The sequence below is a fragment of the Terrapene carolina genome, unplaced genomic scaffold (genome assembly GCF_002925995.2).
Source record: "Terrapene carolina triunguis isolate 2854851 unplaced genomic scaffold, T_m_triunguis-2.0 Scaffold53, whole genome shotgun sequence".
NCBI lineage: Eukaryota > Metazoa > Chordata > Testudines > Emydidae > Terrapene > Terrapene triunguis.
In genome coordinates, this window is record NW_020664404.1 from 13,533,305 (window position 1) to 13,558,357 (window position 25,053).

Below are 25,053 nucleotides of genomic sequence, written 5' to 3' on the forward strand. Positions count from 1 at the left end.
GTGCATCCAACAGTTTTAAAAGAACTATCTAAGGACCTCTCTGAACAATTAATATTGATTTTTTTTTTCAATAATTCTTGGAACACTGGGGAAGTTCCAGAGGACTGAAAGAAAGCTAATGTTGTGCCAATATTTTAAAAGGGTAAATGGGACAACCCAGATAATTATAAGTCTGTCAGCCTGATATTGATCCCATGAAAAATAACAGAACTGCTGACACAGAACTCTATTAATAAAGAATTTAAAGGAAGGTAATAATTAATGTCAATCAATGTAGGTCTGTGGAAAATAGATCTTGTAATCTCATCAAAAAAGACAGTTTAAGTCTGATGATAAAGGTAACAGTGTTGATGTAATAGACTTCTGCAAGGCATTTGGCTTAGTACTGCACGATACTTTAAGAAACTATATGATACACAATCAAGATGGCACACTTTAAATGGATTAAAAACTGGCTACCTTCTAGGTCTCAATGTAACTATACAGCAAATCATCAGTGAGCGGGTATGTTTCTAATGGAGTCCTGCAGAGATCAGTTCTTGGCTCTAAGTTATTTATCCTTTTTGGCAATTTACCTGGAAGTCTGACTGATAAAGTTTGCAGATGATAAAGATTGGAGGAGTGGTAAATAATGAGGAGGACAGGTCACTGATACAGAGAAAACTGGATCACGTTGTAAGGTGAGCACAAGCAAACAATGTGCATTTTAATAGTGCCAAATGTAAATGTTTACATCTAGGATCAAAGAATGCAGGCCACACTAACAGGATGGGGGACTCTATCTTGGGAAGTGTTAAGTCTGAAAAAGACATGAGGACCATGTTGAAAAATCACCTGAACATGTGCTCCCAGTGCAACACTGGGGCCAAAAGGGATAATGCCATCCTTTGGATGTATAAACAGGGGAAGCTGGAGTAGGAATACCATTGTGACTGCTAGTGAAATCCTGGCTCTAGTCTGGTGCTCACCATTCAAGAAGGATGTTGATAAATTGAAGAAGGTTCAGACCAGAGCCACTGACTTGAGTCACTGTGAGCTGAGTAAATCACTTGGGTCTCTCCTGCCTTGAATAAAAACTGGGAACGATGCTGCAAAATCTCAGGCTCGGTTGGTTTTGCAGCATCGTTCCCAGTTTTTATTCAAGGCAGGAGAGAGCCAAGTGATTTACCCAACTCCCAGTGACTCAAGTCAGTGGTTCTGCAGGAATGAGACTGTGGGATCCTATGATCAAATCACATATCACAGCCTCTGTGGAACTTACTGACACAATGTAGTAGTGCAGTGGACAATAAAGTCCTATTTCCGCTCACTAGGGGGTTACAGCCCACAACTGTCTCCAGTACCTCTCCATTCATAGACTTTTAGCCAGGGGTCTCAAAGCATTTTACAAACATTCCTCACTGAGGTAACAACCCCTGGGTGAGGTCTGTGCTGGGTCATTGCCCTCCAGGCACGGACAGGCCTGGAACACAGGACTCCTGTGCTGACCTTGCATGGACCAGCACTAGCTTAGGCCATGTCTATACTCTACATCCACTGCAGTTATTACATCACTTGTGTGTGTGTGCGCACGCTTGGCTCCTCGTGTGAGCAGCATAGGACCTCACCAGGAGTGTGTGTCTCGATAGTACTGTCAGTGTGTGACCTGGCGGGATGGCTCCTGAAAGCCAGTAACAGGCCATGTAAGTAATACAGTGCGTGGACCTAACTACGTCCACCCTGACTCCACCCTGCTAGGGCAGGTGGGGTTACTAAATGGGCACAGGGTTGGGAGCCAAATGTCAGTGAGGACACTGCCAGCCCCAGCTAGAGCTAACCTGTAGCGTGGCCCAGGCCTTAGCTCCAGGCTCACCTGGCTGCGCCCAGCGCAGAGCCCCTCCCCGAGGCAGGAGCCTGTAAGGCCCAGTAGGGGACGGGGAACCCCTGCCAGGAGCGCTGGAATCATTTGGTGGGTGCTGAGAGCCTGACACCGAGCTGTAAACCAACACCCCTCGTGCCAGCACCTCTGCCCCGGAGGCTGCTCTGCCGCGGGTTATTGGCCAAGAGGCAACGCTCGCCAGGGCCCGGCTGCGCTGGGGAAGGTGCCCCGGGCCGGGCCGGCTGCAGGAGCCACCCGCTGTGCTTGGCAGTGGCCGGGCCCGCGGCTCCTCCCCGACGGGAGGCGCTGAGGCCAGGGGCAGCCCTTAAAGGGAGCCGGGCCACGCCGGACGGCGGGACAGCCTTGGAGCAGCCTGCCCCCGGTGTATCCCCGCAGCCATGGGGCCGCCCCCGTGCGGGCTCCGCTGGCTCCTGCTGCTGCTGGCCGCCCCCCTGGTGGAGCCGCGGCCGCCCCCGGCCGTGCCCTGCCCAGCGGTGTGTGAGCCGGCGCGCTGCCCCCCGCGGGACCCCCAGCCCTGCCTGGCCGCCGGGGGGCTGCTCCAGCCCGACCGCTGCGGCTGCTGCTGGATCTGCGCGCCCGGGGAGGGGCGGCCCTGCGCCGCGGGCGGGCTCTGCGCCCACGGGCTGCGCTGCCAGCGCCCCGCCGCCCGCCCGGCCCGGGGCGGCACCTGCATCTGCGCCGATTCCCCCCTGCCCGTGTGCGGCAGCGACGGCCGCACCTACCGCAGCCTGTGCCAGCTGCGGGCCGAGAACCGACGGGCGCGGCTGCAGGTCGCGCCCCCGGCCATCCCCGTGCAGAAGGGCGGCTGCGGGGAGCCAGGTAAGGGATCCGCTGACCCCCGCAGCTCTCCCTGCGCCCCACAGATACCTGCCCCCGGGAGGGGAGCCGGGCACAGGAGCGGCTGCGGGCAGTTGGGGCGGGCAGTTGGGTCGGGTCAGGTCAGGGACACGCCGAGTCCGGCCCAACCAATTGGCGTCCTCCTCCCCAACCCAGCCTGTTCCCTTACTAGCTAACCTGCCCCACCTATCCGAGCAGCCAGCCAGCCCGTCCTACCAAACACAGCATCCTTCTGCCCAGCCCCTTCTCCCGCTCAGTCTCTCCTCCCCTTGCTCTCTATTGCCACCTGACTCTCTTCTCATTCCTTCTCCTGCACTCACTGTCTGCTAGGCTCCGTCTCCCTCCCTTCTTCCCAGAGTTCAAGCGTTGTCACTTTCTCTGTTTTGTTCCCTTCTAGTCTCTTACTTTTCCCCTGTGAGATCGGGTTTATTTTTCATTTCCCTTTGCTCCTGTTTCCTGGGCGAGGCAGGGATCATGCCGCTACTTTTGGAATGAATGAATGAAGTTTCACAGAGGGTGTGTAAATGCTATTTCTCCCTAAGGTTCTAATTGGCCAAGTCCAGAGTGAAGGATCCAACCAGGTGCAGGACCAGAGGCTTGAGTCTATCAGCACAGGTTTTTGAGCTCAGCAGCAGGGTTACCCAGAGTTCTTTTTCAGGACTAGTCTACATTTGGATACTTAATGAAACAGCAATTCTGGAATAAGTGTGTCCAAAATGGGGACTTATATTGAAATAATTGTTCCATAATTGCTATTTCAGTAAAGTTCCAAGGGTAAACATCTTTAGGTTTAACCGTATCAAGGACTGACTATTAATCTGTAAATACCAGCTTTGGAGAGTTAAAAGCCTAACAGGATGATGCTGATTAAACTAGTGGGATGGAAAACAATTTTCTGCCTCTATGGCAATGAGTTCTTGCATGGCAAATAAGGAAAGCCAAGTTTAAGCAAATTCTTTGGGGTCTAGTCTCAGTATACTTGTTTTGCTCTACTTCTCCCTGAAGATTAAGACACTGTGTAGGAGGAATCCAGATGGTATCTCCCAGAGCCTGAAGGTGGGCCAGTTCAACTAAACAGTTACAATCTTCTACTTCAACAGTGCATTGAATGGAATCTAGTCAGTAGGATCCCTCTTGCTTCTTGACACCCTTCACTGCCACCCATGACTTAATATTAAAATAAACATAGTGGAAGTGAGTAACTGAATGCTGTATTCTCCATATATAATCCATCTAATAACACAGGATCCTTCCACCCACTGCCCGAGGGGAAGGTGAAAAATCTCTAGGGTCTTTGCCAGCATTCCCTTGAGAGCGAAAATACCATCCAGACCTCAAACATAATGATCAGTACAACCACCTGCCTGGAAAAAACACACCCTTGGCATGTTATCCTATCTATGCTACAAACTTCTGCTTATGTCCAAGGAATTGTCTACCTGATTTATTTTCTGCTATTCACAATATTTAACAAGATCAATCCTATGTAAAAAACACAAAGTAGATATTCCTTAAGAAGGTGCAGAGAACTGGTCACTGACTAAGCAGATGGAGCAGTGATGTGTACAGCTCAGGTATCTGTTCTAGCACAAAAGGGTCCATGGGGAACAATCAGATAAACACACTGGTCAGTGGCTGGGAATAAAGGGCTAACATGCTGCAGAATAATATTGAAAGGTGAGGTGAGTGGGTGGTCTTGGTGATTAGATGTTTTCCCAAAAGCCTTTGTGTGAGAGATACAACCTGGAAACTTGTTGCTGAATATTAAAATTGTGATTGTGCCCAAAGCCCCTGTCAAGATCTAGACCCATTTTGCTAGGTAAATGAAGATAGTCTCTCTTAAAAAAGAGCTTGCAGTCTGATTTGTAGTTCTGTTTGAAAGTGAGCAGATGGTGATTTATATGGTGAGAGTTTGAGAAGCAAGTCAGTGGCTGCTTGTTACTGTAATGATCTCCATGTGTAGTGGAAAATGATAAACAGGAATTAAAACCTTTGCCCCTAGGCTCCTTCCATCCTGAAAGCCTGAGGTACAAGTTTAATTTTATTGCTGATGTTGTGGAGAAGATTGCTCCAGCTGTTGTCCATCTTGAGCTCTTTCGCAGGTAAGGATGCCAAATTAAGGCTGTTGGTTTTAAACTGTTTCATAATGAATTTGCTGGTAGAGGTGGTTGGGAGCACTTTTTGCAAACATCTGTGAACTAGGGTATAGAAGCAGCAAAGCAGGCTCTCATTCATGAACATTTGAATAAATAGACCACTGTGTGGAGGAAGAAATCCATAAAATTGTCTTCCTCTGGATGTGCCTGAGATTGGCACAGGGAACTCCCATCAGGATTAATTATAGTTAGGCATGTAAACACCATTTAAATTGAGAGGGGGGTAGACTGCCCTGGGCTGTTGCTGTGGACAGTAAAACAATCCTATAGAAATGTCACCGGAGAGGCTTAAAATGCGAGATCAGAAAGCCTGACACTTGTAAGTAATGCCATTTTGTTTACTATTTGATTAAAAGGGACACTCCTGTCAAATCTGGCCCAAAAGTTAGGTTTTGTATAAACAAGCATTTGTGAAACCTAAACAAATATAAATGTTTTTATGACTTTAAGAAAAACAAACAAAGATTCCCCTGCAGCATCTCCAGTCCAACTTTTGCAGCCCTGGGCCACAGCATGAGAACCAGAAAGTAAAATTGATAAGAAATGGACTTTTAAAAAGTGTTGCCGATTAGTTTCATTGACCAAGCTGAGGGTGATGGAAAAACTATAAAGAAATACACAATATTTTAAAACTTTCCATTTTAGTAATCTAATGTAGTTGTAGTGATATAGAATTTTTGCTCCCCCAGGGTCCTGGTTGAACAAGGGCCATTCATGTTGGCAACCTGTGCTCTAGCTTTTAAAATATTCCCAGTACTGTTCCTTTTTTTTTTTTTTTTTTTTTTTAAAGAAGGGACGGGGGGATTTAGGATGAAGATTAACATTATGGTACTATTGTGAGGTTTATATCAGAAAGCACTCCTCTGAAGCGTGCATCTTGGTATGAACTCAGACTTACAGCAACAACATAACTCATTCATTGCACAGGGTGTCCTACTCAAGCCAAGAAGTTCTTGTGTCCAGTGGCTCCGGATTCATAGTGTCAGAGGAAGGACTGATTGTCACTAATGCGCATGTCCTCACCAATAAGCAGAGAATCCGAGTGGAGCTCAAGAGCGGGGAGCAGTACGAAGCTAAAATCAAAGATGTTGACCACAAGTTGGACATAGCCCTGATCAAAATATATCCTGATGTGAGTATGACTGAGCTCTCTGGGGAGGACCATCAGCTAGGGAAGCAGAAAATAAACTGAGGTTTAAACTCAAAGCTGGTGCATTTGTGTGTTTGGTAGGTAGTGGTCTTTCCTCCATAAGACTTAGTGGGGCAGGCTGCTGATAGTGGTATTGGGGAAAGCATAGTTATAACCTTTCTGAGCACAGGGTTTAGGAGCTGCCCCACCGCAGAGAGGTCAGTCTTGCCTAGTTCAAGTACATGCCCTATATCTCTGTTTACAAGCGGCTCTCATTTAGTAGCTGCAGGAAGATGCTTTTGATTTTTTTTTTTAATAACTTTTAGTTACACTAATAAAAGAACTAGTTCTAATCCAAATAGGTATTTTAAAAAACAAACAACAAAACACTCCAAACCTTCCACCTTCTTGGAGTAAACTTTCGTTTTGCTGCCCAGTTTGTATCTCTGTACGAAGTGTGTGTCTATAAGGGATTCTGTGTCTCTCTGTGGCAGGGCGGGCTCCAGGCACCAGCGTTCCAAGCAAGTGCTTGGGGTGGCAATCTGCAAGGGGCGGCAGTCCGTGTGTTTTTGCCCCCAAGCAGCGCGCCGAATTGCCCCCGCGGACGGCCGGGGCAGTCCGTGCGCTGCCAGGGCGGCACATGCGTTTCCGCGGCGGCGGCAATTCGGCAGCAGGAAATGTGAGTGCCGCCCTAACGGCGCACGGACTGCCCCGGCCGTCCGCAGCGGCAATTCGGCGCGCTGCTTGGGGCAGCAAAAACAGTAGAGCCGGCCCTGCTCTGTGGGAATTAGTTGGGGGTATTCTGTTTGTTCATTACTTAAAAGGAAAAAAAAATAGAAACCATCTTCTTTGCAAAGCCATGGGGGGTGGGGTGGAAGTAACTAAATATAATGGAAGATTCAGCTTCCAAAGGGCGGATGTAAATCTACCCAAAGAAATTGTCCATGTTATTTTCATAGGAGAACTATTTTTGGAGCTGTAGTTAAAAACTCCTGAACCCTAATGGTTGGCTGGTGTGAGTCAATAAAAGACCATATTGTGACATTCATTGTTTTAAGCTGAACTCCCCCACTGAATTGAAAGGAGAGTCAGTATGTCCACAGCATGTCCCACTGAAATACTGGTAAAGTGAAGAAGAGAGGTGATGCAGGCAGTGCAATGATTTACAGCCATCCCATTAATGACCGCAGCAGGGCAGAGGTTCTTTCCAAACTGTGAAAGGCAGAGAATGGCTAATATTTCCGGCCATGGCCGTGGGAGGCAGTACACAGCTCTTACTAGGTATTTTAAATACTGAAGAGTGTTTGAGTGTCAGATGCCATGAACATTATTCCATCATATGACAAGCCAAGCCACAGTGTGATCAAGTGGGGAATCTGTCACTCTCACCTAGGGAGCACTAGGAAATTCTTTCAAAGACTTCCCGCAAGCAAAATATGTGAGGTGGGGCTTAATGGAGTAAGTGCTGTGATGAAATGGAACAATGCGATTGGACCCATTGAGGGTCAAATTTTTTTTGGAAATTGTCCACGGAATGTCTTCTTACCCATCAAAACCTATGTTTGTACTCACAAGTTGAGTAGACCTGCCTCTGATCCATGCTGTCCTATACGTGCGCGTGCTATGAGTATTTCCATGTTGTTAGTGAGAAGGCTAGTCTGCCAGAAGCAATTATCCCTTAGATAACATGCCCTAAAGGATTCAAAGTATGTGCTGATCTGAATGAACCCTGCCGTATGAAGACATCTTCTTCATGTCCGCATTCAGTGATTAAACCAGGGGTCGGCAACCTTTCAGAAGTGGTGTGCCGAGTCTTCATTTATTCACTCTAAATTAAGGTTTCGCGTGCCAGTAATACATTTTAATGTTTTTAGAAGGTCTCTTTCTATAAGTCTATAATACATAACTAAACTATTGTATGTATGTATGTAAAGTAATTAAGGTTTTTTAAATGTTTAAGAAGCTTCATTTAAAATTAAATTAAAATGCAGTGCCCCCCGAACCAGTGGCCAGGACCCAGGCAGGGTAAGTGCCACTGAAAATCAGCTCGCGTGCCGCAGGTTGCCTACCCCTGGATTAAACCTAGGAATCCTGAACTTCAGAGTGTTTAATAACACTTGAGTATCTGCTCTGCTGCCTACAGAATAACGCCCTCTCCTGGAGCCTGTGGGCTTCTGTACTAGTCTAAGGAATCAGTGTCTAGCAGTAGGTGACCAGATTGATTGTTCTGCCTCCTCCCCAGACTGCCCTCTCTGTACTACTGCTGGGCAGATCCTCTGACCTCCGTCCTGGGGAGTTTGTGGTGGCGCTGGGCAGTCCCTTCTCCTTACAAAACACTGTAACAACAGGAATCGTCAGCAGCACTCAAAGAGGCAGCAAGGAGCTTGGCCTGAAGGACTCTGACATGGCGTACATTCAGACAGATGCCATCATCAATGTAAGTGCCAAGTCTAGAGACTTCCCCTTCAGGGGTGGGGACCTTAGGCATGTCCACAGCAGCAGAGAGTTCTTCAGTTAGATTTAACTGGGGTTCCTGTGTTCCTTAGAGAATGATGCCCAAAGAGTTCCCAAACTTTTCATTGTATGAACTACACTGTAATTAACAGAGATGGTATCATGGATGCCTCTCCCGTTTGCATTCACCTCACATCCATGTGCTAACCACAACAATGGCTTATGGAGGAAAGTAACATTAGGGAAGTGTTTAGCATGGCTTTCGCTTCCCTCACTGCAATTAAGTGGCTGGAAATAAAGAGGAGTCCAGGCCACGCAACTGCTGTAATACACAAAGACTCCATTATCACCATAAATGTGTCTTGGAGCTATATTCTGTGCTTCTCATTGGGGGATGGCTCATGAGTGACTGACATGAAGAATGGGAGTTAGATGCAACCGTATCTGTGCAGCAAATTTGACCAAAGCCCTCCCATAGCCTGTTCTGTGAGATCTTTTCATCAGTAAAGAGATGCTACCTGCACAATGACCTTGCTAAAGGGTCTGATGCTTTCAGGACTCATTCACCTGTTGATAAGGGGTTACGCTTCCTGGCAAGGATGCCCAGAAGGGCCTTTGGACCTGCACACAGGACTAGTCAGGCCAAAGGGGGAGTTCTTTTTTGCAAGAAGGGAAAGCTTGTGTTCGTATGCCTTGCGGTTCCTAAACTATTCTGCCCCCTTACACATTGGGGTATTTTCTCACTGATGTCTAGAACTCTCCTTAATAACCCCCCAGCAAATTATGGGTATCAGGATTATTTCAATACAAACGTACCTTCCTCAGACTCCAGCAAATTTTGTCAGGGAGGGGTGGTCTTAATGTGACTGTAAAGTCCTCTCCAATTGTATTCTCTTGCAGTATGGAAATTCAGGTGGGCCCTTGGTGAACTTGGTAAGTTTCCCTCTTCGCTGCCAATATTTGCCTATTTCTAAAGTTCCTCTCAATTTCCTATTAATTTATTGACAAGCATCCTGTGTGGGCTTTTACTTTCTTAACTTTATTCTACTAGCAGCTACAATAATTTAAATGATGGCATCATTATGTGAAGTTAAGCCCAATGTCTTTAACCCTGTGAAGGCTGAATTCTCTTTTCACTTCCAGTTAGACCTGGTATCACATTTTTTATGGAAAGTTTGGACAAAAAAAAACCCCATTCATTTTCATCAAAATGTTCCACAGAAATTTCTGAATGTTAACTGAAAAATTGGAAACCAAAAGATTTTGACGGAAATCTTTGTGGAAAGATTTTTTGCCCACAGAAAATAGACTCTTCTGTGGAAAATCTTTGTTTCCTTGAAAACCCAACTTTGTGTTGAAAAACCGTTTCAACAGAAAACTTTTCACCAGCCCTACCTACAGTCTCCTAAATCAGGGATCGTTCCATTGAATACAGTGGGATTACGTGGCAGACAAGAAGAGAATCTGGTTTTATCTCCCACCTCCACCCCACGCATTCTAATTTAAATTCCCCTTAGATTCTACATTTATTTAATGTTGTGTTTTGCAATCTAACACATATAATGGTTCTATTTCACCCTGGAGTTAAGTGAACAGAACTGAGCTATTGCTATTCGAAATATTGGGAAAGCCCTTGTCTTAATCTGGGAATGCTTTTGAAAATGTAGCTACCCATCACAAACATTATTATATCCTGGGGAGACTCTCTGCATCTAAACTCAAGGAGCACCCATGAGAACAGATGGGCAGAAGAGTGTGAGGAAGCAGAATCTGTCACTAGTCACACTACAGAGTGGACACTGTACAATAAGGCTCAGACATGCTAAAGAGCTCAGCACCCAGAAGTGACCACTGTGACAACTATGGCCAGGTGCTAAGCTGTTTAGAAAATCTGGCCCCGAATGTACTTAATACACAGATGACAAACTGCACCCTCTGAACCATGGCAGCCTTTGTAACTAACACAACCTGCAAACTTTCCGCATCAAATACCGTCACTTTCTTGGTGTGTACAAGCAATGGCAGAATGCTGTTGTGGCTGCTCCACGTGTTCAGTCCTGCCAGGTGCTGAGCACTCACAGCTCCCATTAACTGAGTAGAACTTATCTGTCACTCTGCAGGATGAGATCCTGGGTGCTAATAAGACAGAAAGAATGGCTCCCTGTAAATGGCAGGGCAAAGACATGGAAAGGATTAGCACTGCAGGCACATGGTTGCATCAAACACTTCGCTGGGGAGCTGGATTCTGGTTATACCATTCTGAACCTACTAATATCATGGTTTCCACTTACCCTAATGATCTGTACTCAGACCTCCCAAAGCCCAGTGTTTAGGTGTTCTGGGGTCCTCGGATCTGATTCTCTCCTCACTTTATTTTCAAGTTGGAGTCTTTATAATTCTAAATTTGTATTCACTAATTGGAATTAAATGGTGGGGGAAATTGTTAGTTACTCTTCCCTTGTACTATAGCACTTGTTTCTGGTTGTAGTGTTAACAAATGCAGCCATGTGGATAGCTTTACTCTGGTCCCTTTACATGTCCCTATGGTCATATGACCAACTAATTTTCCAATGCCAGTCTGCCAGCACTGAGTCAGTTGTGCTGTGAAAGTGCTTGCCACCCCAATAACACGATACATTGTTGGCTCTTGCAAACCTTGCACCAAAAATGTCCCAGAAAGCCGTGTTGTATAAGCCAGGCCTTGTTACTCTTGCTACGTTCTCTGTAACAGGATGGTGAAGTTGTAGGGATAAATACGCTGAAGGTAACGGCTGGCATCTCCTTTGCAATCCCCTCTGACCGAATCCGTCAGTTCCTAGAAGAATCTCACGACCGGCAGATGAAAGGTAGGAGTGTTGTGTTCAGCAGATGATGAGACCTTTTGTGACGCTGTTTAATCTCTTATCCTCGTTTATACTCCTCTGACCCAGATGTGGGCATGGAGGGAGGTATGGCTGTGTGACAATTACAACGAATGGCTTGATGTACTGTAAACTGGGAAGGTCTCTCCCATGTGCTGCGCACAGACTAAAATACCATTTTAGTACTGAGTAACTGAGACCACCGACCAAGGAAATAACCCACTTCCTTTCCTGACGAACCAAGGGACGCACCCCACCCATGTAATCATTCACTACACCGATACTGACTTGGACTCCTTATACATTCCATGGGTGGCGTACCCGAGCCCACTTATCCACTGACACTCTTGCACCCCAATCTGGGTCTATGCCGGTTATGTGATATGTATGTATCTCTTCACCCTTGCAACTGACACCTGTAATCCCTCATAACCCAAGCCTGACCCCAGATGTACAGTACCTTCCCTCTTAACTTGTGTACATTTAATTTGAAACATTCACTTTAATAAATTTTTTAAATCTGTAAATTAGTTGTCATCTCCAACATTGGTACTAGTCATAATGAGAGAACGTTCTCTTCCCAGTGTGCCAGTTAATTCAGATTAACTAATCTTTGTGTGGAAGTAACTGGAATGTGGCTTGGTTAGATGGACATGAAATTTCTCCGTAGCATATTACGAGGGCAAACCCATATCATGTGGTAAGATGTTAAGAATGCAGCCCTGGTGGGGACTTGGCGCACCCAGGAAACATACATTTGGATGCAACATGCTATGTTAGAACAAGAGTTTCAAGCTGTCCCAGACAGGTAGTTGTGCCATCAGCATTGTGTTGATGGAGCTGCAGCTGGGGTGCACTCACAGGCATTGTGGTTTCTCACTGGTACCCAAATTCCCTTGGGAATGGAGACCTTGGAATAAATGCGCTCAGGTCACTGTTCACAAACCTGCTAACTTATATTCAGAGTCTAAATTGCATGGGGTGGAGTGACAGGCCGGCTTAACTGTCAGGATAGCAATGCTGTGCTGCCACTGGTGGAGCTGAGCTCCCCGCTCAGCTTGGTAATTGACACAACGTATTGAGGGGTGTTTGGGTACCTCCCTTCTAAGCAGCCTGGGAGCACTGTATAGACAACAGGTTGTGCCCTACGGGTGGAGGCAGGGAGGGAACACCTCTCTTCAGTCTGTATTCAGCATTGGGAATGGTAATGAGGAGCCAGCTGCATTAGGGGAATGAAGGAGAGGGGGCTAAGTGAGGACTCTCTGGAGAGATTGGTGTATGGGACATCTGTGGAAAATGGGAATAAAGTCAAAATTGCAACCCCCGACTGCCTGTTGGATACACTCTGTGCTGCAGTGAGATATGATGCTCTCTTAGTGGCTGGTGTTTAACCTGGCCCCCATTCTAGATGTAGGCACCTTTTGCATGCTGTATTCTGCCGGTTCCTCACAAACATGTTAGTTTAGAGTCACCCGACCAAGCCACTCCCTCCACTTATGCTCTGTGTCTCTCTGTCCCATTCTCGAGGAGCTTCCATCTCATTTAACATGTGAAGAGCATCCTCACTTGCTGGTTCTAGGACTTATATTTTATTAGCTCACTGACTGATCTGTATGAATAAAGTGTGTGTGAGACACACAGCTGGAACTACCAGAGACCTCATCAGTCCAGCCACAGGTGGCCAGTGATAGGCTTCACAGAGACTTGTAAAGAGATGCCAGAATCCTGCTCCCCGTCCATATAAGCAGCCTCTACTACTGTGCATCTCCTGTGACCTACACATACGTGCATGTCCAGTCACAGCCCTGTTCCCGAGGCCCCCGTCAGGGTGAGGTTTGCTGTTGAAGGCTCTGATCCAAAGCCCACTGAAGTCAGTGGAAGACCATAACTGTTCTGCATTCTACTGACTTTACTGGGCCCATAGTTCCATCTTCTGATGTAAACATTTTAGCAAGCTTAAACTATACCATAAATGTGGATTTTCTTTTCAACATTATCATCATTCTAAATGTTACTCTCACAATGACCCAATAGAATTTAAAATTGGAGCTGTTTTGTCAGCACCTAAAACCCACTTTTCCCCCTTGGACATTCCAAGCAAATGCCTGATGTTTCTGGAGGTACAGTTTTGCTGTCTTATTTGATTTCATGAATGCTGACTCTGTCCTTCTAGGGACGATTCGACCCAAGAAGAAATACATGGGATTCCGAATGCTTCCCCTCACTTTTAAGTAAGCTTTGTTTTCTGCACTCGTCACCACTTTCATGCAGTCTCACACACTGTCTATCATTTGAAGTGGGGCTGTGATTCCCAGCTCAAGATGTACCCACACTAGCTTGGACTGAGCCAACACGATAAAAATAGAATGTAGCTGTGGTGGCACAAGCAGCCGGATGGGTTAACTGCCCTGAGTCTGTGCCTAGTATCTTGGACAGCTACATTCTAGGGGTGGCTAGTCCCTCCCACTGCTCACGCCACCATAGCTAGACACTATTTTAGTGTGCTAGCTCAATCAGAACTAGTGCAGGTGTGCCATCCCACCATCTCCCCTCCCCCATCTCAAAGACATACCCTCACTGTAAGAACAGAGAGCTCAAGACAGTCTCTAGCAGATAGTCAAGAAGTAGTTCAGCCACAACTCTCTTCCTGGGAGCTGTAGAGATTCTGGTGCATTTACAGAACTTCCACTAACCAAGTGGAATTTGCTCCTATGCAGTGCTGTTCATGCTCCAGGTATCTCAAAGCACTCGACAAAGTAAGCTCATTAACCATAAGTAGGCTGGGGGTAAGCCGACACTTCATCTATTTATAATAAAACAGATATAATTGCTTTTATGTGTATGTATTGATTATGACCCACGCCCTTTGTCACTTAGTTGGCAAGCTTTTGGGGGCAGGCACTGTCCTCACAGGCATCTGTACAATGCCAAAGGTGAGGCCATGATCTAGATTGGAGCCTCTGAGTTCTACAGTGGGGGTAATAATAATGGCGATTATGCGGGTGACTAGGGAATCCAGAGGAATACCAAGGGTCCTAGAGAACTTAAAAATGTCAGCAGGCAATAGTAGCATGATATTCAGGTTAGAAAATTGCAAACATGCCTCTGAGGGGAAAGTGGCACCAAATAATAAGTTTCATGGTTACTATTTTTAAAGTTGTTTTAATAATATGTCTGAAAGGGGTTAAAAAAGCTGCTTCGAGCATAAGAATCCAGTTGTTAGTGTGAATGTTTTTAGGACTTTGCATTGAGACTCGCTCACAGTGAGCCATAGCATCAATTAATTATGCTTTCAAAAAACATCCCTGAATGTTGACAGCCTTGCTGCAAGATGAATTTTTTAAGTGTTTGTATTACTGGACAAACAGGAATGTTTGTGCATTTATAGCTATGCCAGTTTAAAATCTGTTGGGTCTTCTAGTCCCAGTACCAAGATGGAATAATACTGATCCATTTCTGAATTGGCAATATTAAAAAAGACACTGTTTTTCCTAGGCCTCGTGCAAGTTAATGGATTAGGCAGTAATGGGCTGATTAGTATTTCACATGAAGAGTTTTACCATCATGATTTCCTTTCTCAGTCTCATCCGTGAACTGAAAATCTATGATAAAGATTTCCCGGACCTGAACTCTGGAGTCTATGTTTTTGAAGTGATTCAAGGAACTGCTGCTGCAAGGTAAGAACCTAAAGATGAAGGCTACACCATCTGCCTCTTCATGGGCATTGCAGGGGCCTCTCAAATGCTCCTATTGCCGTGTTCATGTAAGAGCTCTATACAACCTTCTTTAATGCTATGATTTCTGAATGGAGGCTGATATTTTGCTCACTCAGAGTCCACACCAGGATGGCTTTCTGTGAGTGGCCATCACAAGTACAAGATCAGTTCAAGTCAGAATCCATTTCTGCCCCACCTCCCATTCTAAAAACATATAGAGAATTTTCAAATCTGAAAGACCAAATGATTTTGGTGTCTTTGGGATGAAAGGGCCTGTTGTGCTTTCTGTACTTGGGCAAAATTCTGGCTGTTGTCAATGGGAGACTTGCTTGACTAGAGAATTGTGCCTTAAATCAGGACAGATTTATCAAGCGTGTTAGTTTTTTTGTATTTTTGCTAGAAATACTGAGACTTGTGTAACATCCTGTGAAGATGATCACTTATTGTGTTCTTGAGTAGAAAAGGATTGACTTTTTATATAGTTTAACTCTTCATAACTTTTTTCATCCTTATAACACTCCAGGGTGGTGCTCACTAGCAGTAAGTCATAAAACAAACATGTTAGAGCTGTAATTATGAATTATATGTACACCCTGACTACAGAATGCTGCCAGTGTTCAGGGCACTGCTGAGACCAGAATGATATTAATTCATAGATTCTAAGGCCAGGCGGGTCTATTATGATAATCTAGTCTGATTTCCTGTATAACCCAGGCCAGGGAAATTCCCCAAAATAATTCCTAGAGCAAGTCATTTAGAAAAACTTCCAGTCTTGATTTAAAAGTTGCCAGTGATGGAAGATCTACCATGACCTTTTGTAAACTGTTCCAATGGTTAATTACTCTCACTGTTCATACCTTATGCCTTATTTCCAGTCTTAAGTGTCTAGATGTCAAGACTAGTAGATTCTGTTGTACTTTAAACTAGAAATGGAGAATGTCTTCCAAAGCTTAAGTTCAAGAGGAATTGCTAAGGGAGTGCTGAATCTGTCACACGCAAACTGATACCATTACGCTATGGGGAGAAAAACCACATGAATGCTACTGCTTTCCTCTTTGGGTGTGTCTACACTGCAATTGGCAGGTGTGATTACGTGTGTAGGCACACCTGTGTTAGCTTTGATCTAGAATACAAGTAGCAACAGCAGTGTAGCTGCCCAGCATCGACTAGCCTGAGAACAACCCTGCCCAGGACTCTGGATATGTATTGAGCAGCTAGCCCCTGTGGCTGCCTTTGCTGCCATGGCTACATTGTTGCTGTTACTTGAGCTGGCTTTGATCTAGCTAAATGAAAGCCAGCATGGTATGCATACTTGCTGCAATCACACCTCACAGGCATATGCCCTGAGGGCAAGGTGAGAGGAAAGACTGCACCAAATCCTGTGTCCTCCACATGCCAGAAATCCCAGTGAAATCCATGGGAGTCTCATATAAGGCAGGTTTCAGAGTAGCAGCCGTGTTAGTCTGTATCCGCAAAAAGAACAGGAGTACTTGTGGCACCTTAGAGACTAACAAATTTATTAGAGCATAAGCTTTCGTGGGCATCCGAAGAAGTGGGTTGTAGCCCACGAAAGCTTATGCTCTAATAAATTTGTTAGTCTCTAAGGTGCCACAAGTACTCATATAAGGCAGGCTTGCAAGTTCAGGTTTTCTGTTAGCAGCAGCTATAGCCCGAATGTGGGCAGGTGTTAATGCAGATAGACCTATGCACACAGCTCTATCAGTAGCCTAGTTTTCTGGCCTGCAACATGATTTACTTCAGTACAAGTTTTTGCTGAACCCAGTTGTTCCACTGGACTAAACTGTGTGGTGGCTTTATGATGTGAACATCTACCCTACCACCAGGGGACTAGTTCAAGACGGCCAAGCTCAGATAACCTATTACCTAAATGAGATTTGAACCCAGTTCCCCAGAAATATGAAGTTAGTACAGGAAACCACAGGATTTAAATATAATGGGCAAAATTCTAGGCTGATTAAGAGTCCATGTATTCCCATTTAAGTCAGCAGTAGTAACTAATGCAGAATTTAGCCTGCTAAACAATAAGGTTTGCAATTTGTAACTCTTCCAAAGTTTGTAGTGTTTTATTTCACATTGAGAATTACTGAACTTCTTGCACGTGTACTGATGTCTGATTTTTGGGATCTGTGTGACTTGTACTGTAGTCTCCTTTCCCATTTTTACTTGACCGAGAGTGTTTACAGCATGTCAGAAAGCTTTCCCATTTTGTGTGTGTGTCACTTTACATTTTTAATCCTTTCTCGAAGACTATGCTTATATTAGAACAGTGCTGGGGGGTGAAGGGAGGGAGAATATTGGACACCAGACATGTCCCATGCTAAAACTCAAGGGAATAAACCCAGCCATCTGTTTTTTAGAAGTTCTTCCAAAGGGTGTTCACAGTCCCAGTTTGATGTTTCCTATGCATCCCTCTCTCCTTCCCCCTAGTCCCGTGACTCCAGCACAGAGCTCATGAGTCTGACAGTGGAGCTGAGCCTTCTACCTCTCTCCATAAGAAGGCAGAGCTCAAGTGAAGCAGCTTTGTCCTCTGACTTCTATCAGTGAATTGGGGCATGGGTGCTCCTACAGTGGAGTCATGCTCCATGTAGACCATTAAGATCACCTATAACTAAAAGGACTGCTTCGTCTCTTGCTTCCCTTTCCAGCAGGTACCTCCGTGGGTGTACGCTTCTGTCAAAACTTCCATTAACGTAATTGGTAGAAATTGGAATCTTGGTTTAAATTTCTTGTCCCCCTGCACAATGGTACTTAGTACCACAATGCAGTTCTCTGTTGTTTCAAGTCCTGCTGGTTACACTGAATAGTTATCAACTAACAGCTCTCTGCATGCTTTGTTTCTCCTTATAGGGCCTTTTCTGAGGGTTGTGTTGCATCGTATCTAGCAGCTTGTGGCTAGCCCAGTGACGCTAATAAACCCATCCCCAATGTGTATGCTAAAAAGATAGGTGATCATTCTAGGAAATATGCTGTAGTTCTGAGGCAATAACACTGACATTTGGATACAGATGGTTAGAAGCTGGGGTGTGATCCATGCAAGCCTGTGAATGCTGTATGCACTCTAGAACGAAGAAATTTTGGAGTCACTGAGATAAGCGTGGGCAATCAGTACAAGCAAGAAACAGCACATAGAAACAACTCTCCATGCAAGGAGAATCTGCTATTACTATCGTCATCTTCTCCCTCTTCTCTTGTATGCAGAAGTCAACAACTGTGTTAGTTTAATAGTGATACTGTTTGTGTGTAATTCTAATAACTAGATTATCTGAATTAATTTACAGTAGCTACCTCTAGAGTAGTGGACTGACTTAAGTTGCCCTTGTTGAATTTTAAAGTCCTTAATGATGTAGGCCCTAGCTGTATTCAAGACCTATTTTGAGGCGTATCTGTACACAGACAGCACTGGCCTTTTACACAGATTTCAACACTGTGACTTAGGCAGGAGTTCTGACTGGGTTCTGAAGCTTACTCCCTGCTTTATCATCTAATTCAAAGTCTCTGGTTTCTTTGTTGCAGCTCTGGCATGAGAGATGGTGATGTGATTATCAGCATTAATGGAAAAACAGTCACCTCAACAGAGGATGTAAATGAAGCTGTTAAAAACAATGATGTTCTTTCAATTGTGGTTCGTCGAGGAAATGAAGATGTGATCTTGAATATAATTCCAGATGAAATTGATTAAAGGCTGACTTCCATCAGAAATAGTTTCATTAAACAAAGTCAGACCTGCACTATGTAGCTTAAGACAAAGCTTATGCTGTACGCAGTTTTTTCTAGTATAATGCAGGGAAAAATCTTTCACAAGTGGTCCAGAAAGCAATATTTCGACACAGTTAGGATTTTTTTAAGTGAATTCTAAGATAAATCAAACTGATGTTTTTTTCCACTGTGTATTTTACTTCAAACACATTTGAAAGTGACTATTGAAGTATCTTTTTTTTCCCCCCCCTTTCCATATTTAAAGGAATTTAAAGCTAGCCAAAAAATACTGGTTGTAGTCCACATTGTGGACTAAGCTACTTCTATTGTCTAAACTTGAAATACTATTGAAGTTAGATGCAGATCTCCTATTACTGAGAACTTGAGGCCTGGTCAAATTCTGATTCAAGTCAAAGGGACTTGAATTAATTTTGGCGCTTTTGCTGAAAATTAGCTATCGCTTGTTCTTTATTTGCTTTTCTGTAACATTTTGTGGATATAAAAAACTGACTTTGGAAAAATAGCACTTTCCAGTAGATAAGAGTTTAGCTGTTTCCACTATACATGTGGAAAACTTGTTTCTAAAGCTTTAAGAGTGAGCAGAGATTTTTAGGTGCTTTAATTTTTGGGTGCTCGAACAGCCTGATTTTCAGAAAGTGCTAGGCACACTCTCCCTAGAAATCAGGCCCCTTCACTATCAGCCAAAAACAGAGGTAGCCTAGAGTTACTAATCACTCTCGGAAATTATGACCATGCTCACTTGATAAAGTATTAAGAAAAAATGTTTGACTCCCAAGGTGTGAATGGAAGATTAAAAATATCAGCTACTCAGCAGTGTGAGTTCATAATGGTGGACTATTGTAAAATCACAGATACTAAAATGCCCAGATTCCATTTACATATATTCTTTAACGCTGCCTTGTGTCTCCCTTGCTTGTTTTTGTGTTCTTAGTTTCTGCTGTGATCCTTCTTCTACCAACCCTGCCTTACAGTTACTCCTCCACTAGTTATACCCTCCTCGCCAGTCCTCCTCAAAATTACACAAATATACCACAAGTGTATTACACTGCTATGAACCTTTAACATACTACATGCTTTTAACTAAGCATACAAGTTGGTAGAGCTACTGCCTCTTAGAACAGAGCTACAAGGGGGAAGATATGTTCTTTTCCACTTGTGCTATCTTACAAATATCCTGAACAAACACCTGGACTTGGCCATGAGCTGTACTGTCCCTTGTGTATTTCTCCCCTTCCCCTCCAATCCTGGAAAATGAGTGGAATTGTACAGCTGTCTTCAGAGCACACACAGTTGCCTAGAAAACCTGCTGCAGCTTCCCCTAGAAATCAATGCCAAAACTTCCTGTTACCAGTGCAGTTGGTGATTCTGACCCTAGCCAAAATTTACAAATCAGTGCTTGTATTTATGCAGTGGATTTCTGTAACTTATTTTACAGTTCTACCTTTCCTTCACCCTGTTTAGCACAGAAGTCAAAAGCACAGCAAATTCATTCACATACACCAATGACCTAAATTTCTCCCTCTAATTCCAAGAGCTTTAATAGTTAATTTCAGTCCAACTACATACGAACAAAAAAGCCTCCTTAACTATTTTTACCCTACAGCTAATGAAACTTAAACTATGGCAAGTGGAGCTTTGCATAGAAGGTTGAACAGACTGACTCCTACACCTACTACAGCAACTAAAATAGTGCAGCAGCACCTGTTTTTCCATACACTTTTTATTTTAAGACATTTGCTTGACTTTCTGTGCTTGTAGGTTCTGCTCCTTTTACAAAGGCAAGAAGGTTCACCTCTCTAAAGTATTCTTGTACAATGCCATGTATCAGACCTAGGAACCAATGTTGAATAAGTTAAAGTTGTGCTGCTCAAAGCTTCTCCCATTTCTACATATCCCTGAGTTAAGTAAATAGCTCATAAGCTTAATTGTTGATCACTTCCACAGCACACTGATATTTGTCATTAAGGAAAATTTCATCACGTGTACTTCTATAATTCAATAAACCTCTGAAAAAGCTACTGCACTGGGAACAGCTACACTTTACAGTGGAGAGGCTAAAAATAGCACTTTAGCACATGCTATTGTGAAACATTAGCATGAAAGTGAACACCCAAAGAAAGGTACAATACTTAACTGCCATGTCAAATCTGTTATTCTGGAGAATAGGAAGAATATACAGTGAGTAGTTTATTTGTAAATGAAATTTGAGGTATGTACAAAGAAGTTAGGCATAGCATTGTTCTGCAACTGCATTCACTATGCAAATCCAGAATATATTTATACCCCCCCCCCAAAAAAATGCCGAAAAACAGGCTGTTCTGACTCTGCAGAACAAATGTATCCAGTCATACAGGGACAGATGCCACATTAACTTCTCCTGCTGTCAATTCTCAAATAGTATTTTTTTCTGTTCAGTAAGTCGTGCACCAGTTGCTGCCATCACTAGGCATCAACCCTCCAGTAATAAGGAGAATAAGGTCAACAAACCACCAGATACCAAGTCCTCCAAGAGTTAGTAGTTTTCCCACTGCTGTCCCTGTATGGCCCAGACAGAATCGATCCACTCCAAAACAACCCAGGAAGAAGGAGTAGAGTAAAGTGGTTATAAAGTAGTGGCCAGTGTACCTACAATAAATGAAGAATGAATAAATTAAAACCTCAAATACAGTTTCATTTGAGGAAAGGAGGAAAAAAAACACCCTTTCATAAACTTGAGCCTTTGCTGTGTCAACCTCCTCAATTTTTTACAGTGTGGCTCCCTCTAATGGACTTTGGGGAATTTACATATTATAACCCTTAGGAAAATATGGGCCAATGAACAATGCAATCCAATAAAACACAAAGGAGTTCCCACGGTATCCTGAGGCAGGGAGCAAATCCATTAGACAGAGGAAGGATAAAAATACATACAAAGTTACAACAACCCAGCCAATAGAGCAGCAAGTTACAATGACGTCTTAGCTACCAACCCAATCCTTCAAAATGTAATATATTTCTGGAGGAAATAAATCTTACTTTATACATGGTTTATTCCCTCGTAGAAAAGTCCGAGGCTCTGCACACTCAATACCATCTAGTGCTTTGCACTGCACTGGAGTGTGGTCTACGTCGCTATAGGCTTGGCCACCAAACTGTCAGAGGGGAAACAAATCACACACACAATTGAGAAATTATTTACCTGGGGGAGGAGGGAGGGAGGAAAAGGCCAGTTAAAAGGATATTTTCTTATCACAAAGTAAAAGGGGAGAGGGCCCTCAATACTAAGTGTTTAATACTTATTGTTGGTTCAGTAAATGCCTGCAGTCTTGTTCAGTCACTATGTTATTTTTGGTCCTCAATGATGTTTATAACTCCTCTGAGTTTAGAATGATCTGCAAGTTTCATTAACATAAACTCTATGCTTCTCCCCGCACCCTATCATGTCACTATGAATTCTTTGTCAGTGGACAAAGATTTAACTGTGCCCTAGTGGCCAATAGTCCACAATATATCACCTTGTACATCAGCTAACTGAAAAACCTCAAGTGCTTCAATCCTGTTGCTTTTCCCATGGGAAGCAGAGCAGATTACTGTGGAGGGATGAGAAAGAAAAGAGTAGTTTTCACCCTCACAAAACTGCTCGTGGGATAGAAAAGTGGACCCTGCACCTTTACCTCTTCCCTAAGAGGTCCATGATCAGGAAGAGCAAGTGCCTTGGAAACCTTTTCCTTTCACTTCCTGAATACTGCTTCTGCCAGGAGAGGGGAACTTCCACAATCCACAAACTTCTATGGGTGAGGGAGAAGCACATCCTCAAATCCACTGGCTGCAGAGCTACATCAGAAAGCTCTTGGGGAGGTATTCTATTCCCTTATGCTGGCATAGCACTCTTGGTTGCAATCAGGGCCGGCTCTGGCTTTTTTGCTGCCCAAGGCAAAAAAGCCTCCGGCCGCGGCCCCCCCCCCGGGGGGGAGGGCGGCCGGAGCCCCGGGGCGAGGGCGGTGAGCCCCGGCGGGGGCTCCGCTCTCCCCCCGGCAGCCAGAGCGCCGGGGGCAGGGCGGCGAGCCCGGCTGTGGCCCCGCTCTCCCCGGCGGCCGGAGCGCCGTGCCGCCCCCCTCCAGGTGCCGCCCCAAGCACCAGCTTGGGTGCTTGGTGCCTGGAGCCGGCCCTGGTTGCAATTATTACAAACCACCCTCTGCTTCTAAGGAGAAGTTCCATTCAGGTTAAGGCTCCATGGATATCCAAGACACCCCCCCCCCCAGTGTGTGAATACCCTTTGAGAAGTTACAAAATCATCTTTTTTCAGCCCACCTTAACACATCCGTAACCTAATTCTCGCTGTGCAGTAATATTTCCGACATGGTCTACTGGATCCTCACACTCAATGAACTCCTCTGGCCTGTAAATGATCAAAATCCATCATGTTCACACAGTTAAATGTCGGGGGAGAGAGAGAGAATAAGTTAACTCAAAAAGGAAAACATCATGTTGAGGTCCCCTATCTTCCCCTTCACACGCACCATCGCGAGCCCTGTCACCCATTCTTGCATGTGCTCCATTTCCTGTTATCATCCCATCTATCCCAGCCCATCACCTGTCTTCCCTGCATACATCCCACTTTGTCATCCCTTTCTGAATGCCCCTTTCTGCTGACCACTATGCAGGGGTCTCTTTGCTCAATATAAACCTGTTCTCAGCCCAAGACCAGGTCCTCGCATTGCCCTTTCCCCTGTGCCCCAGCTCCCTGCCTTAGCATCACATCACTCCCCAGACCTCTCCTTACCCCACATTGTTCTTCCTCCACGCCCCCATACCTCTCCTCCTCCGCCCCCAGCCCCCCTCATCACTCCCGCTCCCCACCTTGTCCCTCCCCTTCTGTGCCCACTCCGCCCTCAGCAGCCCCCTGCCCTCTCCCACTCACAGGTAGGTGCAGAGCACAAGCGGCGCCTGCGGGTCCCCATAGTCACAGGCGGGGGCCGGGCTGCCCGCGGGCTGGTCGGGCTCGGGCTCGGCCTCCCCGCTCTCCGCCCCGGTCGCGTTGTGCTGGTGGCTCCGGGACACGCCCTGCAGCAGCAGCAGGTTCCCCAGCAGCAGCGCTGCTTGCCCGCACAGCAGCACGTAACTCACCGGCCACCCGACCCCCGGCACCATCGTGCCCGCCCTGCCCGCCTCCCCGGCGCCCCCACCCGGCCTGCGCTGCTAGGAAACACCGCCAAAAACCACGCCGGTTAGGCCGCACCGGAGAGAGCGCAACCTATCTCCTCCCGACCAATGGCAGTGCTGAATGTTTTCGAGGAGGCGGGACCTCGGGCCGAATAGCTCACTCCACCAATAGATCCGCACATTATCGGCCAATCAGCGACAGGGAAGGAGCAAGCTGGGTTGGCTGGCAGAGAGGGGCGGTACTACTGCACGCAGTAACAAGATTGGTTACTCCTCCGGCCCTGGCGACCAATGGGTGAAGAGGGGGCGGGGAAAGGCCACAAGCTCAGGGTAGAGTGGCGTGGTTGTTGCCTTGGGGTGTGTCTACACTGTCCAGTGAGCCAGGTTTCAGCCCCAACCCCCTTCCGTCTACACACAAAGCAAAGCAGCTTGACTTGGGTCAGCAAGACCTGGTCCTAGGGCCCTGCTGAGGTGTTCAGAGCCCGAGTCCTGCTGTGACTTGGGGCTATCAGTGGGTCCTTGGTATCTCTTCTAGGCTGGTACATACGATGTTCAAGTACAAAGTCATAGATGTTAAGGCCAGAAAACCATTGTGATCATCTAGTCTCCCGTTTCTCAAATGCAGCCACCGGGGGTTTTCCTGCGGCCATGGCCATTTCCTGGACTGGAAGGGAGGAGCATCAGCCGCTCCCCTTCATCCCTGTTGCTCCTGCATGCACTGCCGCTCTGGAGACACAGGTGGGAAAGACAGTGCTTAAGGAGCAATGTGAGGTGGCGAGGAAGGGGTGAGAAGGTGGGCGGCGAGGCGAGCAGCGGCTCGGGGGGCCTCACGGAGGAGTGAGGAGGCAAGCAGCGAGCCAGCAGCAGGATGAGGAGATGAGCGGGTGGGCTGGCTGCAAGCTGGGGAGTGAGGAGGCAAGCAGGGGTGTGTGTGTGAGGAAGCGAGCGGTGAAGCAAGCAGCGGGCTGGGAGGTGAGAAGGCGAGAGGCGAGTGGGGGAGGTGAGGAGGTGAGCAGCAGGGAGGATGGGGAGGGGTGAGGAGGCAAGCGGCGAGCCAGCAGCAGGGTGACGAGGTGGGGTCTGGCTGCAAGTGGGGGAGTGACAAGGTGGACGGAGGGGTGTCTGTGGCGGGGCAGTGAGG

General features: G+C 45.8%; 2 protein-coding genes across 2 annotated transcripts; one reads left to right on the top strand and one right to left on the bottom strand.

Moving 5' to 3' along the window:
• The first annotated feature begins 2,234 nt into the window (after positions 1-2,234).
• Positions 2,235-19,666, top strand: HTRA4 (HtrA serine peptidase 4). Its single transcript, XM_024195617.3, has 9 exons — positions 2,235-2,698; positions 4,719-4,818; positions 5,800-6,004; positions 8,244-8,438; positions 9,356-9,388; positions 11,187-11,301; positions 13,490-13,547; positions 14,898-14,993; positions 18,567-19,666. The coding sequence occupies exons 1-9, from the start codon at positions 2,257-2,259 to the stop codon at positions 18,730-18,732; spliced, it is 1,410 nt and encodes a 469-aa protein (XP_024051385.2). The 5' UTR covers positions 2,235-2,256; the 3' UTR covers positions 18,733-19,666.
• Positions 19,667-21,065: 1,399 nt separating this feature from the next.
• Positions 21,066-23,943, bottom strand: TM2D2 (TM2 domain containing 2). The gene is made up of 4 exons (XM_024195618.3): positions 23,671-23,943; positions 23,061-23,148; positions 21,786-21,901; positions 21,066-21,395 (listed from the first exon to the last, which is right to left on the bottom strand). The coding sequence occupies exons 1-4, from the start codon at positions 23,898-23,900 to the stop codon at positions 21,182-21,184; spliced, it is 648 nt and encodes a 215-aa protein (XP_024051386.2). The 5' UTR covers positions 23,901-23,943; the 3' UTR covers positions 21,066-21,181.
• Between the last annotated feature and the right edge of the window lie 1,110 nt (positions 23,944-25,053).

What these genes read in the sequence shown, in the direction of transcription:
- TM2D2 (XM_024195618.3), bottom strand. Translation starts at nt 23,900, where the DNA reads ATGGTGCCGGGGGTCGGGTGGCCGGTGAGTTACGTGCTGCTGTGCGGG. An exon ending in TAGGTTACGGATGTGTTAAG is followed by an intron (nt 21,902 to 23,060) that starts GTGGGCTGAAAA and finishes CCCCTCTGACAG; the next exon opens with TTTGGTGGCCAAGCCTATAG. An exon ending in GGGAATAAACCATGTATAAA is followed by an intron (nt 21,396 to 21,785) that starts GTAAGATTTATT and finishes CATTTATTGTAG; the next exon opens with GTACACTGGCCACTACTTTA.
- HTRA4 (XM_024195617.3), top strand. Translation starts at nt 2,257, where the DNA reads ATGGGGCCGCCCCCGTGCGGGCTCCGCTGGCTCCTGCTGCTGCTGGCC. An exon ending in CATCTTGAGCTCTTTCGCAG is followed by an intron (nt 4,819 to 5,799) that starts GTAAGGATGCCA and finishes TTCATTGCACAG; the next exon opens with GGTGTCCTACTCAAGCCAAG. An exon ending in ATGCTTCCCCTCACTTTTAA is followed by an intron (nt 13,548 to 14,897) that starts GTAAGCTTTGTT and finishes TTCCTTTCTCAG; the next exon opens with TCTCATCCGTGAACTGAAAA.